This window comes from Lissotriton vulgaris, unplaced genomic scaffold (assembly GCF_964263255.1).
Source record: "Lissotriton vulgaris unplaced genomic scaffold, aLisVul1.2 SCAFFOLD_270, whole genome shotgun sequence".
Classification (NCBI taxonomy): Eukaryota; Metazoa; Chordata; class Amphibia; order Caudata; family Salamandridae; genus Lissotriton; species Lissotriton vulgaris.
This window is the reverse complement of record NW_028248532.1, coordinates 1,122,034-1,135,486: the sequence shown is the minus strand read 5'-3', so window position 1 is coordinate 1,135,486 and position 13,453 is coordinate 1,122,034. Positions and strand designations below refer to the sequence as shown.

Genomic DNA, 13,453 nt, shown 5'->3' with positions numbered 1-13,453 from the left:
ATAATAAGGGCAACATGGCTGGAAGGTAGTAGTTTATTATCTTCCAATCAGTGATGAATGTTGAAAAAGAATTTTATGCTTGAAAACTAAGAGAGCACAAAATAATCATACCTCCAGATAGTGAGAAGGAATATCGAAATGCACTGATCTCTGACAAGTTAAAGTTGGAAAATTAATGTAATCCGGACAGGAGAGGAGAAAGCAAAGTTAGGAGAACACCCCCAGCTTAAAATGCAATCAAAGTGGGATGAAGAACTTGTACCTACCAAGCTGTTTAGTTTCAATTCTCTTGCTTCCATTTGCACCCACTGTGGAAAGGGAAGCCAAAATGGTGCTCTCAATGGTTTCTAAGATGACGTTTGCTATGGTAGAGCTTTTGTGGATGCTGAGATTGGATGAAGAGGAAATATGTTCCAGAACCTGTCTGAAACCTTCAGTCACATTCTGTAAAAAGATATAATGCTCTGTCAGAAGCTGATTCAGCAAATATGTTTTTGTTAGTAATACTGTGAGCCTGATTCACAAAGGTAAACTTACTCATCTATCGACACGCAAATTTAAAATTATTCCTCATCAATGAGAAATCCAGAGGAAAGAATGTAAAAATGTGAAGGTACCAAAATAATATAGAGTTCTGTGGAATTTCGTAAAGGTGAATGCCAGCCACAAAGATGATGTATTGATTCTCTGCCAGCTGCTTACTACCACAAAAGATCAAATAACAGTGCCCCAAAACTTTCAGCTCATATAGGAGGAGCTGGCAGTCAAGGGTATAAAATACCTGCAATAGATCAGAACAGATCAATCCAGCAGAATCGCCCCCCAATTCCAACATTCTGAGGGCTTTTAAAAAGTGTACTAATGCAGACTCTATGATTTTGTTTGGGCTCGTGGGCCTTGACTGATCCATGTTCTCACACAGTAGCTGGTCTTTTATAGGCTGCATAAATTCATTAACATGCTAGATCACCTTTGGGGATTTGGCATCAATCAGTGAAAAATGTTCCTGTAGCTCATTAAGAAAATTACTAGTCTACTAATGGCCTTAACTATGTCTTAGGGAGGAATGAACACGGGACTGCAAAGTTATGAAAGTGCTGTATTTTTCAAAGTTCATTATGACTATATCTTGAAAAAAACATTTGGTAAGGGAACTGTTTCAAATCCTTTCTAAGATGTATTTTACAACAACATAAACAATCATGTTCTCTCTATTGAACTGCATCTTGTGTAGTGGGCTGCCTAGTGCTTCTGCACTGAACTTGATGGGTACCAGGAACAATATATTGAGGAGATGCAGCGGTGCAGAGCACAATGGTGCGTATGTTTTCAAGAAAAGTCGCTCTCAAAAGCACATGCACTTAACCTGGACATTGTCAGAGTTAATTCTTGATCTGCAGAAGGCACAGTTCGGAAACAGAGAGCAGTGGTTACCTGGACTAACTCAGAGAATTTCCCCATAAGGTTTTTCATAACGCCTTGACCTTTGATTTAGGATCCATTTAAATGTATAAGCCAATGGGTTTACATCTTTGGATGTAGCATTCATCTTGAAAACAATGAGGTGGATATGGTTGATCTCTTTCAAATGTAACTCTTTGGGGTACCTGGGAGACTGCTGGATGCCTCAAACCAGGAGATGAGCTTAATTAACTCAACTTACCACATGATCAAGACGTAAACTTGGCCTCACCCTTTGGGTTGTGGAAAGTGTTTGTTGTCGGGATATCACAAATTCACGGTTTCAGATTAGAGCTTGATTGTCTTTTGGTTATCAAATGTCCCACTTTTAAATTCTACAGCATGGGTCCTGGAGTCAGACATAATAGAAGGGACATACCTGCAATTCAATGGTGGCATTTGTGTTCTCACACGGGTGCCTGATGACGCCGTAGGTCTTCCTGAGCAAGGAACATAAGAGATCCTTTACATAGAAAACCAGGGAAAAAAGACAGGAACGTGTTAGGATTCAGATCTGATGAAGAGGCTAAGTGAGAGAAACTGCATAAGGAGGAATGAAAAGCGACCACAGCAGGTAGCAGAATGAGACCTGGAATAGATGCTATGGACAATTCCAACCAGCTCTAGTAATTCCAGGTTTCTAGTTGAGGTTTACTAACTGATGACTTCATCTATACAACAGTGCAACATACTTGACAATATTATACAAAGATGCAAAAGGGTAAAATGCATTATTAACACAGTTCTCATTATTGTCTTTAGATGGCATTCTTTCCTCAGCATTCTCTGTGGGTGACAGGAATAAGAATCAACTATGCGTCCGTTTAATGAGTTAGGAAGCGAAACTAAATATTGTAGAAAAATCTATCAATTCATGGCATGGTGTGCAAAATAATGATGGACTGTGATTCGGTGCAGATAAATCTTTATTTTTTCTTGGATTCTGAGACATAGGGCCAGATGTATCAATATTGGATTTTGTGATGCCATAAAAGCTAATTCTACTGATTCGCTATTATGAAATCAGACAATGCAATGTATGTAAGTTTCTCAATAATAATTGCAATTCCTACATATTACTTATTTGTGACTCGCAAATTGCGAGTCACAAATAGAAAATGGCTTCCCATTCATTCCTATGGGCCTCTAGGGCAATTTACGTGAACCCAATAGGTGCTCGCAAATTGCGCATGCAATTTCAAGGATGCAAAGGTGAGAAATGGACACCCTGTTGCACCCCTGGAATATGCATGTGGCACATGTGGCACACATACCAGCCCTTATGTACGCCATGGAATGGAATTTGCATATTGGGAAACAACAGTTACAACGCAACTATTACAACGGACTACTTTTACAACACAACTACTACAATGCAGGATCCTTTACAACGCATGCCTTTACAACGCATGACATTACATAGCAGATGCTATTACAACGCATGCCATTACAATGTAAGTATAGGTAAGTTTATCTTTTTTAAAACATTTATTTAATTTGGGTTTTGGGGTACAGGGGTATTTTAAGGGTTCAGGGCTAGGTTTGGGTTATGGGGTTCAGGGGTATTTTTAGTGTTCAGGGCTAGGTTTGGGTTTTGGGGTACAGGGATATTTTTAGGGTTCAGGGCTAGGTTTGGGTTATGGGGTACAGGGGTATTTTTAGGGTTCAAGGCTAGGTTTGGGTTTTGGGGTACAGGGTTATTTTTAGGGTTCAGGGCTAGGTTTGGGTTATGGGGTACAGGGGTAGTTTTAGGGTTCAGGGCTAGGTTTGGGTTATGGGGTACAGGGGTATTTTTAGGGTTCAGGGCTAGGTTTTGGTTATGGGGTACAGGGGTATTTTTAGGGTTCAGGGCTAGGTTTAGGTTATGGGATACAGGGGTATTTTTAGTGTTCAGGGCTAGGTTTGGGTTTTGGGGTACAGGGGTATTTTTAGGGTTCAGGGCTAGGTTTGGGTTATGGGGTACAGGGGTATTTTTAGGGTTCAGGGCTAGGTTTGGGTTATGGGGTACAGGGGCATTTTTAGGGTTCAGGACTAGGTTTGGGTTTTGGGGTACAGGGGTATTTTTAGGGTTCAGGGCTAGGTTTGGGTTATGGGGTACAGGGGTATTTTTAGGGTTCAGGGCTAGGTTTGGGTTATGGGGTACAGGGGTATTTTTAGGGTTCAGGGCTAGGTTTGGGTTATGGGGTACAGGGGTATTTTTAGGGTTCAGGGCTAGGATTGGGTTTTGGGGTACAGGGGTATTTTTAGGGGTCAGGGCTAGGATTGGGTTATGGGGTACAGGGGTATTTTTAGGGTTCAGGGCTAGGTTTGGTTTATGGGGTACAGGGGTATTTTTAGGGTTCAGGGCTAGGTTTGGGTTATGGGGAACAGGGGTATTTTTAGGGTTCAGGGCTAGGTTTGGGTTATGGGGTACATGGGTATTTTTAGGGTTCAGGTCTAGGTTTGGGTTTTGGGGTACAGGGGTAGCTTTAGGGATTAGGGATAGGTTTGGGGTACAGGGGTATTTTAAGGGTTCAGTTTTTTTAAAAACTACTTTAAATAAATTAAATTAATGAAATATTTATTACTTACAATTTTTTTTAAAATGATATACTTACCTATATTTACGTTGTAATGGCATGCGTTGTAATAGCATCTGCTATGTAATGACATGCTTTGTAAAGGCATTCGTTGTAAAGGATCCTGCATTGTAAAAATCACGTTGTAATGGTATGCGATGTAAAAGTATGCGATTTAACGTCATACATCCTCGCATATTACCACCAACTTGAAGTTGATGTTAATTTGCGATTCTTTAAAGGCAGTTCGCAAGTTTTTTTGGCTTCCTACATTTCATTTAAGGAATCGCAAATTGTGATTCCTTAAATGCATTCGCGGAATAGGGAATTGCAATTTTTGCGATTCCCTATTTTGCGACTGCCTTTTGGGATGTATTTTCCTGTTAGCAAACGTGCTGATTCAGCGAATCGGCCTGTTTGGGAATGGGAAAAACGCTTGGTACATCTGGCCCATAGCTCCACCACCATGTCTTCAATTTAGTGATTTTCCAGGGCTTTTAATATTAACAATATTTGCATTTCTTGGTAGTTATGCCCCTGGGGTATGCCAAAGACAAGGCTGTTTGCACATGTCTGCAACCCAGACGTGTTAAGCACTGAGACTGCTCTCTGGTACACCCTGTCGTTTCCACTTGTTTTAACAACTCTGTCACCATAAACTATTATCATCTTACTTCAGGCTCATTGGGCAACCATTGTCACTGCTAACAACGCTAGGGAGCAATTTAAAGCCACTTTCCCTTACTTTGGTTTAGTAGTGATGGAAACAAGTTCAGAGTGGGGGTGCTGCCATCTATGTTACACTACTGAAGTCACAGAGATTGTGAAAAATCCAAGTGTCACACAAAGAACAAGTATAGCAAATGAGCCATGATTATTCAGCCGAATAGTGGCATGAGTGTAGTATGTAGCTGGTTGTGCATTGTGGAGCACACTGTCACAAATATATATCACTAAAGTATGGTGTGGAAGCACACTGTCATTTACAGAAAACTCATTTTCCATTGAAATGGTCACACAATTTGCACTGACATGGAATTGTATTGATGCAACTATATAGTGAGAAAATAATTTGTGGAAAACTGGTTAAAAAAATAATAATCATTTACACTACACGTCACTAAGTAAAGTGTCTTGATTAAATTCCTATAAATTGTTTACATCACACAAATCGATGAGTACGGAATGATGAGCATTGTCAAACCTTCACCCCCAGTAAGGAGATCTGGGCTTAAATCCATTGTTTTTTGCCCACCATGCCATTCCAGTTTGGACACAGCCATATGCAAATCAGTCTTGACCATGCTCCTCATGTGAACAAACCAGCCCGAACTGCCATGCCTGGTCCTTCCTGACCCAGAAACAAGTATCCTGGGACTATTAAGGGGTATCACTGCTCATCAGCTGGCTTGAATCCAAGGACATAGTGAGCACGGGACCCACGTCTGGGCTTACGCTTCCTCTTTAGGATAAATACAGCAAACCAAAAAGATGATGGACGGAATGCTGAATATTGTCAAACATTGTATGTATGTAAGTATGTATGAGATTTCTAGAGTGCAGCTGTTACTCCAAGGAGTGTCCTGGTGCTAATGCAGAAGAGGGGCTAACCGAGGGGGAATAAGGGTACGAACTCAGAATTTAGGGAAAAGACAAGTTCTTTGCTTTTTTAAGGAGCACGGGACCCACGTCTGGGCATACCCTTCCCCTTTAGGATAAATACAGCAAACCAAAAAGATGATGGACGGAATGCTGAATATTGTCAAACATTGTATGTATGTAAGTATGTATGAGATTTCTAGAGTGCAGCTGTTACTCCAAGGAGTGTCCTGGTGCTAATGCAGAAGAGGGGCTAACCGAGGGGGAATAAGGGTACGAACTCCGAATTTAGGGAAAAGACAAGTTCTTTGCTTTTTTGGGAATAAGAAGTAGTCTTCCAGAGGAAATTTGTTCCACAGATAGGAGCCCAGGAATGAGAAAGATCTGGCCCCGGACCTTGCCTTCACCCCCTGTACAGAGATCTCAGGCCAAATCCATTGTTTCTTTGTTCGCCATTCCAGTTTGGGCCCAGGCATATGCAAATCAGTCTTGGCCCTGCTCCCTGAAACTGGTACCAGGATGCTTGTTTTTCAGTCCAGGCAGGGCCTGGCCTGACAGTTCCCATGGGCTGCTGGCTCAAGATCGATTTGCATATAGCTGGGTCCACATTGGGGTGGCATAGTGAGCACAAAAACGGTGGATTTAACCCAGTTCCATGACTGGGGGTGAAGGTTTTGACAATGTTCAGTATTCTGTCCATCATCTTTTTGTGTTGCTGTTTCCATTACACTTCAGAATTACAAACAAAATGTGCTTCATTTGAACTTTCCTAACTGTGAAAATATTTTAAATATGTGTAAGGCTTATTTACAGGAATTTAAATGTTGTGTGTTACAAAAACTGACATCCTACAGCCTTTCCTTTCACACTTCATGTACCCCATCAAGATTGTCAATTACTCCACTTTACAAAATCTTCTAACTTTGCAAAGAGAGAAAGACATTTAAACACCAATCTCCATGTCAAAAGAAGACATAGGATAACATTTGGCCTTTGTCTTTGGACTCACAGCAAATGAAGCAAGGAAAAATACAAAGTTTAAAGGGATGATTTTCTATTTCTAATTCACCCTCTGGACTGTTTTTTTTTGGCAGTGCAACGACACCCCCCAGACCCCTACTTCCAGTGCCTATGTCTGACTGTTCATGTATCATATGCACTTCCAATACTTGAATCACAAATAAAACACTTAACGTATGTTCTCCTTTGCACTATAAAAATGAAATTTTTCTTCTCTTGGAAATTCAAAATAGATGCTTTATTTTTCTCAGAATCTTGGTTGCATGATTCGTCTGGCCCCAGTCTTTCTTTTGATATGCCATCAGGATACACTATTTAGTGTAACAAATGCACCTTTTCCTTGGTGGCAGCCTTGTTATTACTTACCAATCATCTTTACAGAGTAGAATTAGTTGAAATTATTTTATTTAAGCTCTTAGATGACAGCAAAACCACTTTCTCAGGTGCATTTGTTTATCCTCACCAACAATTTTGGCAGTCCTTTCTATTCCTTTCTGACCCCTGTCACTCTCAAATATTCCAACTTTATAGTTCTAGGTGACCTTAATATCTGGCCGAATGGCCCCACTCAACAAGAAGCCACCATCCTCCAAGATTCCTTGTCTATGCTGAGCATCGACTATTTGGTTCATCTGCCCAACCATATTCTGGATCCTCTGCAGGATCATATCTTTTACTCGGGCATATCTCGTACCTTCCCCCTACCTCTCTCTTCCTTGGATGGATAATTTTAGCATAACAGGGCATATTATCAAGGGGGTTTATCTACGCTTTTTTGGATTTAAAAGCCAAGAAGGCGGAGATAAAATTATCTCCCTATTACCTAGCTGTCGCTAACACCAGTTAGCGACAGCTAGTAGGAGATAGCGACCATCTTGGGCCCCGCTTTGCATGTCAGTGATATTTATCACTAATGACATGCCAAGTGGGCGTGCCAAGATGTTAGCGACTGGAAACAGTCGCTAACATCGCTATCTCCTATTACCAACATTTGGAGATATTTGCGCTAAGCGCGAATATCTCCAAAAGCTAACACCTGCCCCTGAGCAGTTCTTAGCCATGTTATCCAATGGTAGGTGGATAACATGGCTAAGAGCATTAGCTCGGTAATGCATGAATATCGCTAACTTTTCAGCGATATTCATGCATTTCAGCCGATTTTTATCGCTTAGGAGATAAACCTTGATAATAGCAAGGTTCCTAAGCGATAAAAATCGCCGCAGCTCCGCGATAAAAATATCGCCGCTAAACCAGCATAGCGATAATTATCGCTAGTTGTTGGTAATATGCCCAACAATGTTTTCTCATTTGGATACCTTCCTGTTCAGCTCTCACAATAGATTCCCTACTTCCATCTAGTTTACAACACAGACAACGGTTCAGCCCCCTCTTTTATCGAGCTCTTTCAAGAAATGTTCCTTCATTTTCTTCTCAATGTGACTCCAGTTTGGTTCCAATAAAAATGTGTAACCTTCAGTGGCATACTCCTTTTGTAGTTTGGTTTACAGTGGACTTAGCGGCTGCTAAACATTCTTTTAAAAAGCACTAGAGAAAATGTGGAGCACAGCATATTCCTTGAGAGATCTTACCATCTTAATGTGCTCCTTGAAAGGTTATAAAGTCCTCATTTAACAAGTCAACACTCTCCATCTTCTATTCAAATAAGATTAATGCTATCTGTGCTTTATTTTCCCTGTCCGTTTTGTGCAACGTTATGCATTCTACCCATGTTTGTGTGCATTATACGCTCCTTAACTTTACTTCCATTACCTCCTTCACGCATACAGTTAAATAGGGCTCTTTTCTGGACCAATTTCTTTTTTTTTTTTTTTTTTAAACCTTTTTTATTCAGATTTTTACAACATGTTATTTAAAGCCCTTGGTTCCCACCCCCCCCCCCACCCCCCATGAGGACAGGTATTTCTAATATTATTTACAAAGAGATTTACATTACACAAATACAAATTCCTAAAGAGGGGGTAACAGAGAACAGAAAAAAAAAACATATTAACATCAAAACCCAATACACTATTGATCATACATTTCATTTTGCGATGATTTAATGAGACAGGTATTGGTATTCTCAATGAGGTTCAGTTGCGTTATTTGGTGGATAAAATTTTTTAGCATTTATCCAAGGCATTTTTGAATCCTATATTCAATGCGCCTGTATCCAATCTAGCAAAGGTGCCCAGATTTTCATGCCTCTCTGCCGAATATTACGCCCCTTTTGTTTATAAATGGCTACCTCGAGGCTACATGTCGCAAGTAATCTAGCCTTCCATTGGGAAAAGGATGGTGGAATGGGATCGAGCCAGGCTGATGCGACACATAGTCGAAAGATTGCCATTGCCACGAAGATCACCCCTTGAACTTGTCTAGGCCGATCTTTATTAGTGATGCCCAGTATAATCTCTTCAGTTGTTATGTTAATCCCAGCGCCAGTGATATCAGCAAGAAACCCAGATATTTCATTTATAACGTTTGATAGAGTATTACATGTGGCGAACATATGCACAATGTCTGCAGCAGGAAATGCACATCGCGGGCAAGTAGTGCCCTTACCTGTCCCCCATTTAGCAATTTTATACGGTGTATAATACAGCGAAAAGTATGTTTTATAGAATTGTGCCTGTAATTTTAAGGACATTAAGTAAGTAAGTGACAGGTCATATGCCATAAGTGGAATGCTAGGTGGAACTTCTAGTTTAATTTGCCATTCCGCCCCATGTTTGTCCATATCATCTGGGAGCAAGGTATTGAAGTTTTCATAAATCTCGCCAATTCTTGGGGGCGTGTTGTTGCGCATATTTTCTATGATTTGGCATATTTGAAATTTAATACGACCACCCCCTTTTTTTAGCAGGAAGTCTCTCACTTGAAGATATTTAAAGAAATCCCTGTTGTGGATGTTGTAGTCTTTTTTTAATTCATCAAATGATTTCAATCCCTGAGTAGAGTAGAAACATCCGAGTTGCTCTATCCCTAGTGTACACCAGCTCTGTATATAAGAGTCATGAAATATTTCTGGAAGATCTGAATTCTGAAGAACCGGTGTGTAATGTGAAAATCGCCCAAGACCAAGTAATTTCTTGACCTGTCTCCAGACTTTGACCACATTGTTGATGGTTTTGAATTTCACCCTTTTAAGGTGATCATCATTAACGTGCCGCCAGAGACAGCCAGTACTCCCATTCCCTAGGATAAGTTCTTGTGGTGTAGGAATACTCAGATCATCTGGGTTAGATTTTAACAATCTTGTGCTGTAATTCATAACTGTAGCCCAATAATAAAGCATGAAATTAGGTAACGCCCACCCCCCACGCTCTCTAGGTAGTGTGATCCATTTTAGTGCTCTCCGAGGTTTACTATAACCCCCATTAAAATTGTGAGAACATTGAATCTATTTTCTTAAATACATGTGGTGGGAATTCCAAGCAAATTGCCCTAAAAAAATATAAAAACTTTGGAAAAAACACCATCTTCACTAAATTTGTTCTACCTCCGATAGACAGATGTAGGTTATCTAACCGTGACAATTCTCTCTTAGTGTGTAGCATAAGTGGCTCCAGATTGTTATTTACAATATTCTCAACATTGGCACTAATGCTAACACCCAAGTATGTTGCTTTATCAGTTATTCTCGGGTCTCTCATCACAATCTTAGAATTAAGCACGAGCAGTGTCTTGCTGGAATTTAGCTTGTACCCCGAAGCTCTACCGAAGTTCTGTGCTTCATTTTCAATGAGATTCATAGCAGTTGTAGGATCCCCTGTGACAATAGCAATATCGTCAGCATACGCTAAGCATTTTGTTTCTAAACCGCGCACACTTATAGGGGCAATTAACACGTTTTTTTCGAGCCTGTGTATGAACCCATCTATGTAGATGGCAAAAAGGAGGGGCAAACAAGGGCACCCCTGTCGTGTCCCCCTGTTAATTTTAAAATTGTCGGTTAACTCCCCGTTAATCAATACCCTAGCACTGGGATCAACATATAGCTGTTGGATCGCTGTAATATATTTCTTACCTATGCCACAGTTTCGCATGGCGGCCCACAGGAACTTCCAGGAGACCCTATCAAACGCCTTCTCTGCGTCGAGCAGTATGAGCGCCATAGGGTCTCCTGTCGTTCCCGTGTAGTCAAAGAGGGATATAACTCTTTGCACATGGTCAGTTGTAGATCTCCCTGGTATAAACCCATGTTGTCTTTCAGAGACTATATTATGAATCCGAGGTGCTAGCCGTGACGCTAATAATTTGGAATATATTTTGGAATCCCCATTAATCAATGTAATTGGTCGATACGACCCCATTTCCTGGGGATCTTTGTTTTTTTTGGGGAAAACTATTATTTTTGCATGTGACCAGGATTTCGGGGGATTCCCGCCTTCAAAGATGTTTTGAAATAATTCAGTCATGATAGACTTGAGTTGTGGTATAAATTTTATATAGAACTCAGTCGGAATCCCATCTAAGCCTGCAGCTTTTCCAGTTGCTAGGGAGTTCATAGATAGTAGGATTTCCTCCCAGCATAATGCACTATCTAAGATTTCTTGATCTTCTAATCCCAAGCCCTCTGTAATAGATGGTTCAATATAGCTCATGGGATCCTCGCATGCATTCTCATCCTCATGATATAATTTCTGATAGAATATTTGAAAAGCTTTTCTAATATCTGCAGGATCTGTCTTCAAACCAAGCGTAGGATCATTAATTGCTTTAATTAGGGTACCGGATATCTCTTCCCGAGTTCTGACCGCTAGATGATGACCCATTTTCTCCCCCAATTCATAAATAGTCTCCCTGCGGGTAGTTGCTCTCACAACTGCTTTCTCAATTAGAATTTCTGATATACAGTTTTTAGCTATTGCCACCTTATTCACTTCCCTGTCTGTCTTCTTGCCATCCTGTACTGCCTTGATCAGGTCTTCTTCCGCGATCCGCAGACTTTGTTCCAGGGACCTCATTTTTTGTTTATCTAAATTGTTACGTCGGAATGAGAATCGCATAGTTTCACCCCTGATACCAATTTCTGACCTAAATTCATGACATAATTTGCCCAGCTATTACAAATGTGGGCAATGTCCTTTTGCAGGAAATTACGTTATTGGTCAAGGAGTTTGAAACCCTACTGAAGCAGCAACCACAATTCTTATCAGGGTGAAACATAAGCAAATTCCAATTCAACCTGTGTTTAATCTTCCCATAGTTTGGCACAAAGCAGTAAGACTTAGCTTAGAGGCAATGTGTAAAGTATTTATGCAGCACTTCAAACAGTAATAAAGTGAAAACACAATGCAAGAACTATCTCACACAAATTTAGAGAAGTGGAATAAAATGTAATAAATAATTTGACACCAAAATGAAAAAAATTCAGTTAGTAGAATCGGACATATGCAATTTTAAAGGTTTCATAGAAGTTAGCGCTAAAAAGCAAAAAGTGCCAACTGCGGTTATCTGGTCACAGTAGACCAGGCCCAAGTCACAAGTCCAGACTGACCGCGTTGGAGCACGGGCTGGATATAGGACTATGGGCCACATGCATCAACGTAAAAACCGGTCGCAAAGGGGCAGATTCTGCGAATCTACCCCTTTGCGACTGGTATTTTTGAATTTGGGATGCATCATCTCAAATGCAAAAATCACAATTTAAGGAATCTCGAAATTTGCGATTACTTGAATTGCGATTCCTTAAATGCAATGCAATAAACAAACAAAAATGGTGTTTTCACAAACATGAATCGCAAATTACTATCAATCTGAAGTTGATGGTAATTTGCGATTCTTTGAAAAATGCACTAAAGTGCATTTTTCAAAGTCCCATGTTACACACACACATGCCCTTGGGACATGTGTGTGCGCAACTTGTGGATAAATTGTAATTTCAGGGGTGCAACAAGGTGTCCTCTTGGCACCCTTGCACCATTGAAATTGCATGCGCAATTTGCGAGTACCTATTGGGTACTTGGAAATTGCGTTTGCCATTCCCATTCATTCCTATGGGCCTCTAGGCCCATAGGAATGAATGGGACTCAATTCCTTAATTGCGACTCACAATTTGCGACTCGCAATTGAGGAAAGTGTAGGAATCACAATTTTTTTGCGATTCCTACATGCATAGGCAATAGCGATTCTTTAATTGCGATTCTTTAAAAATCGCATTTAAAGAATTGCTATTCTCTATTTTAATGCATGTGCACCTACGTTTAGTCTGCTAAAAAGTACTTTGTAGTCTGGGTGTTGAGAAGTCCTTGCGGTGAGCTACACAGGCCGACGTCGAGTAGCCATTGATGAGGAGCTGCCATGCGAAGTCCGGAGTAGAGATGCATCATTGTTAAAGAAACCAGTGGAGCTTGTGGAGACTTGTGCTGCAATGTGTTGGTACAGAGAGTTTTGGAGTGGGCATTGTCAGCTACGCCGACGACACACAACTGCTGCTTAAGCTCACGCCTGAGTGTAGAGAAGATGCCATCAACTTCTCGAGCTGCTTATCATCGGTAGCAGCTTGGATGAACCACAACTGCCTACGCCTTAATGGCGATAAAACCGAGTTGTTGGTAGTGGGGAAATTAGCTTCAGCATGGTCGCATATGTGGTGGCCTATGGAACTGGGCAGTCCCCCTCATCCTGTGGAGTCAGTGCGCAATTTGGGAATAAAATTGGACTCGGATCTTTCATATAAAACCCATTTGAACAAAGTAACAGCTAGATGCTTCAGTATACTGAAAGCCCTCCGTAAGATCCTGGATCTTTTGCCAATTGACTCTAGAAAGACTATTGTCCATGCCTTGGTAACCCCCCACTTTGACTTC

The 13,453-nt window shown here is 40.7% G+C and overlaps 1 protein-coding gene across 1 annotated transcript in view; it reads right to left on the bottom strand.

Annotated features, from left to right (window-relative positions):
- The window catches only part of LOC147664074 (adhesion G protein-coupled receptor E3-like), a 328,851-nt gene that overhangs the window by 230,630 nt on the left and 84,768 nt on the right, over positions 1-13,453 (bottom strand). The window contains exons 7-8 of the mRNA XM_086950002.1: positions 1,841-1,924; positions 267-444 (exon numbers count right to left, since the gene is read on the bottom strand). Coding sequence (XP_086806128.1) covers positions 267-444; positions 1,841-1,924 — 262 coding nt within the window. The remainder of the gene's footprint in view (positions 1-266; positions 445-1,840; positions 1,925-13,453) is intronic.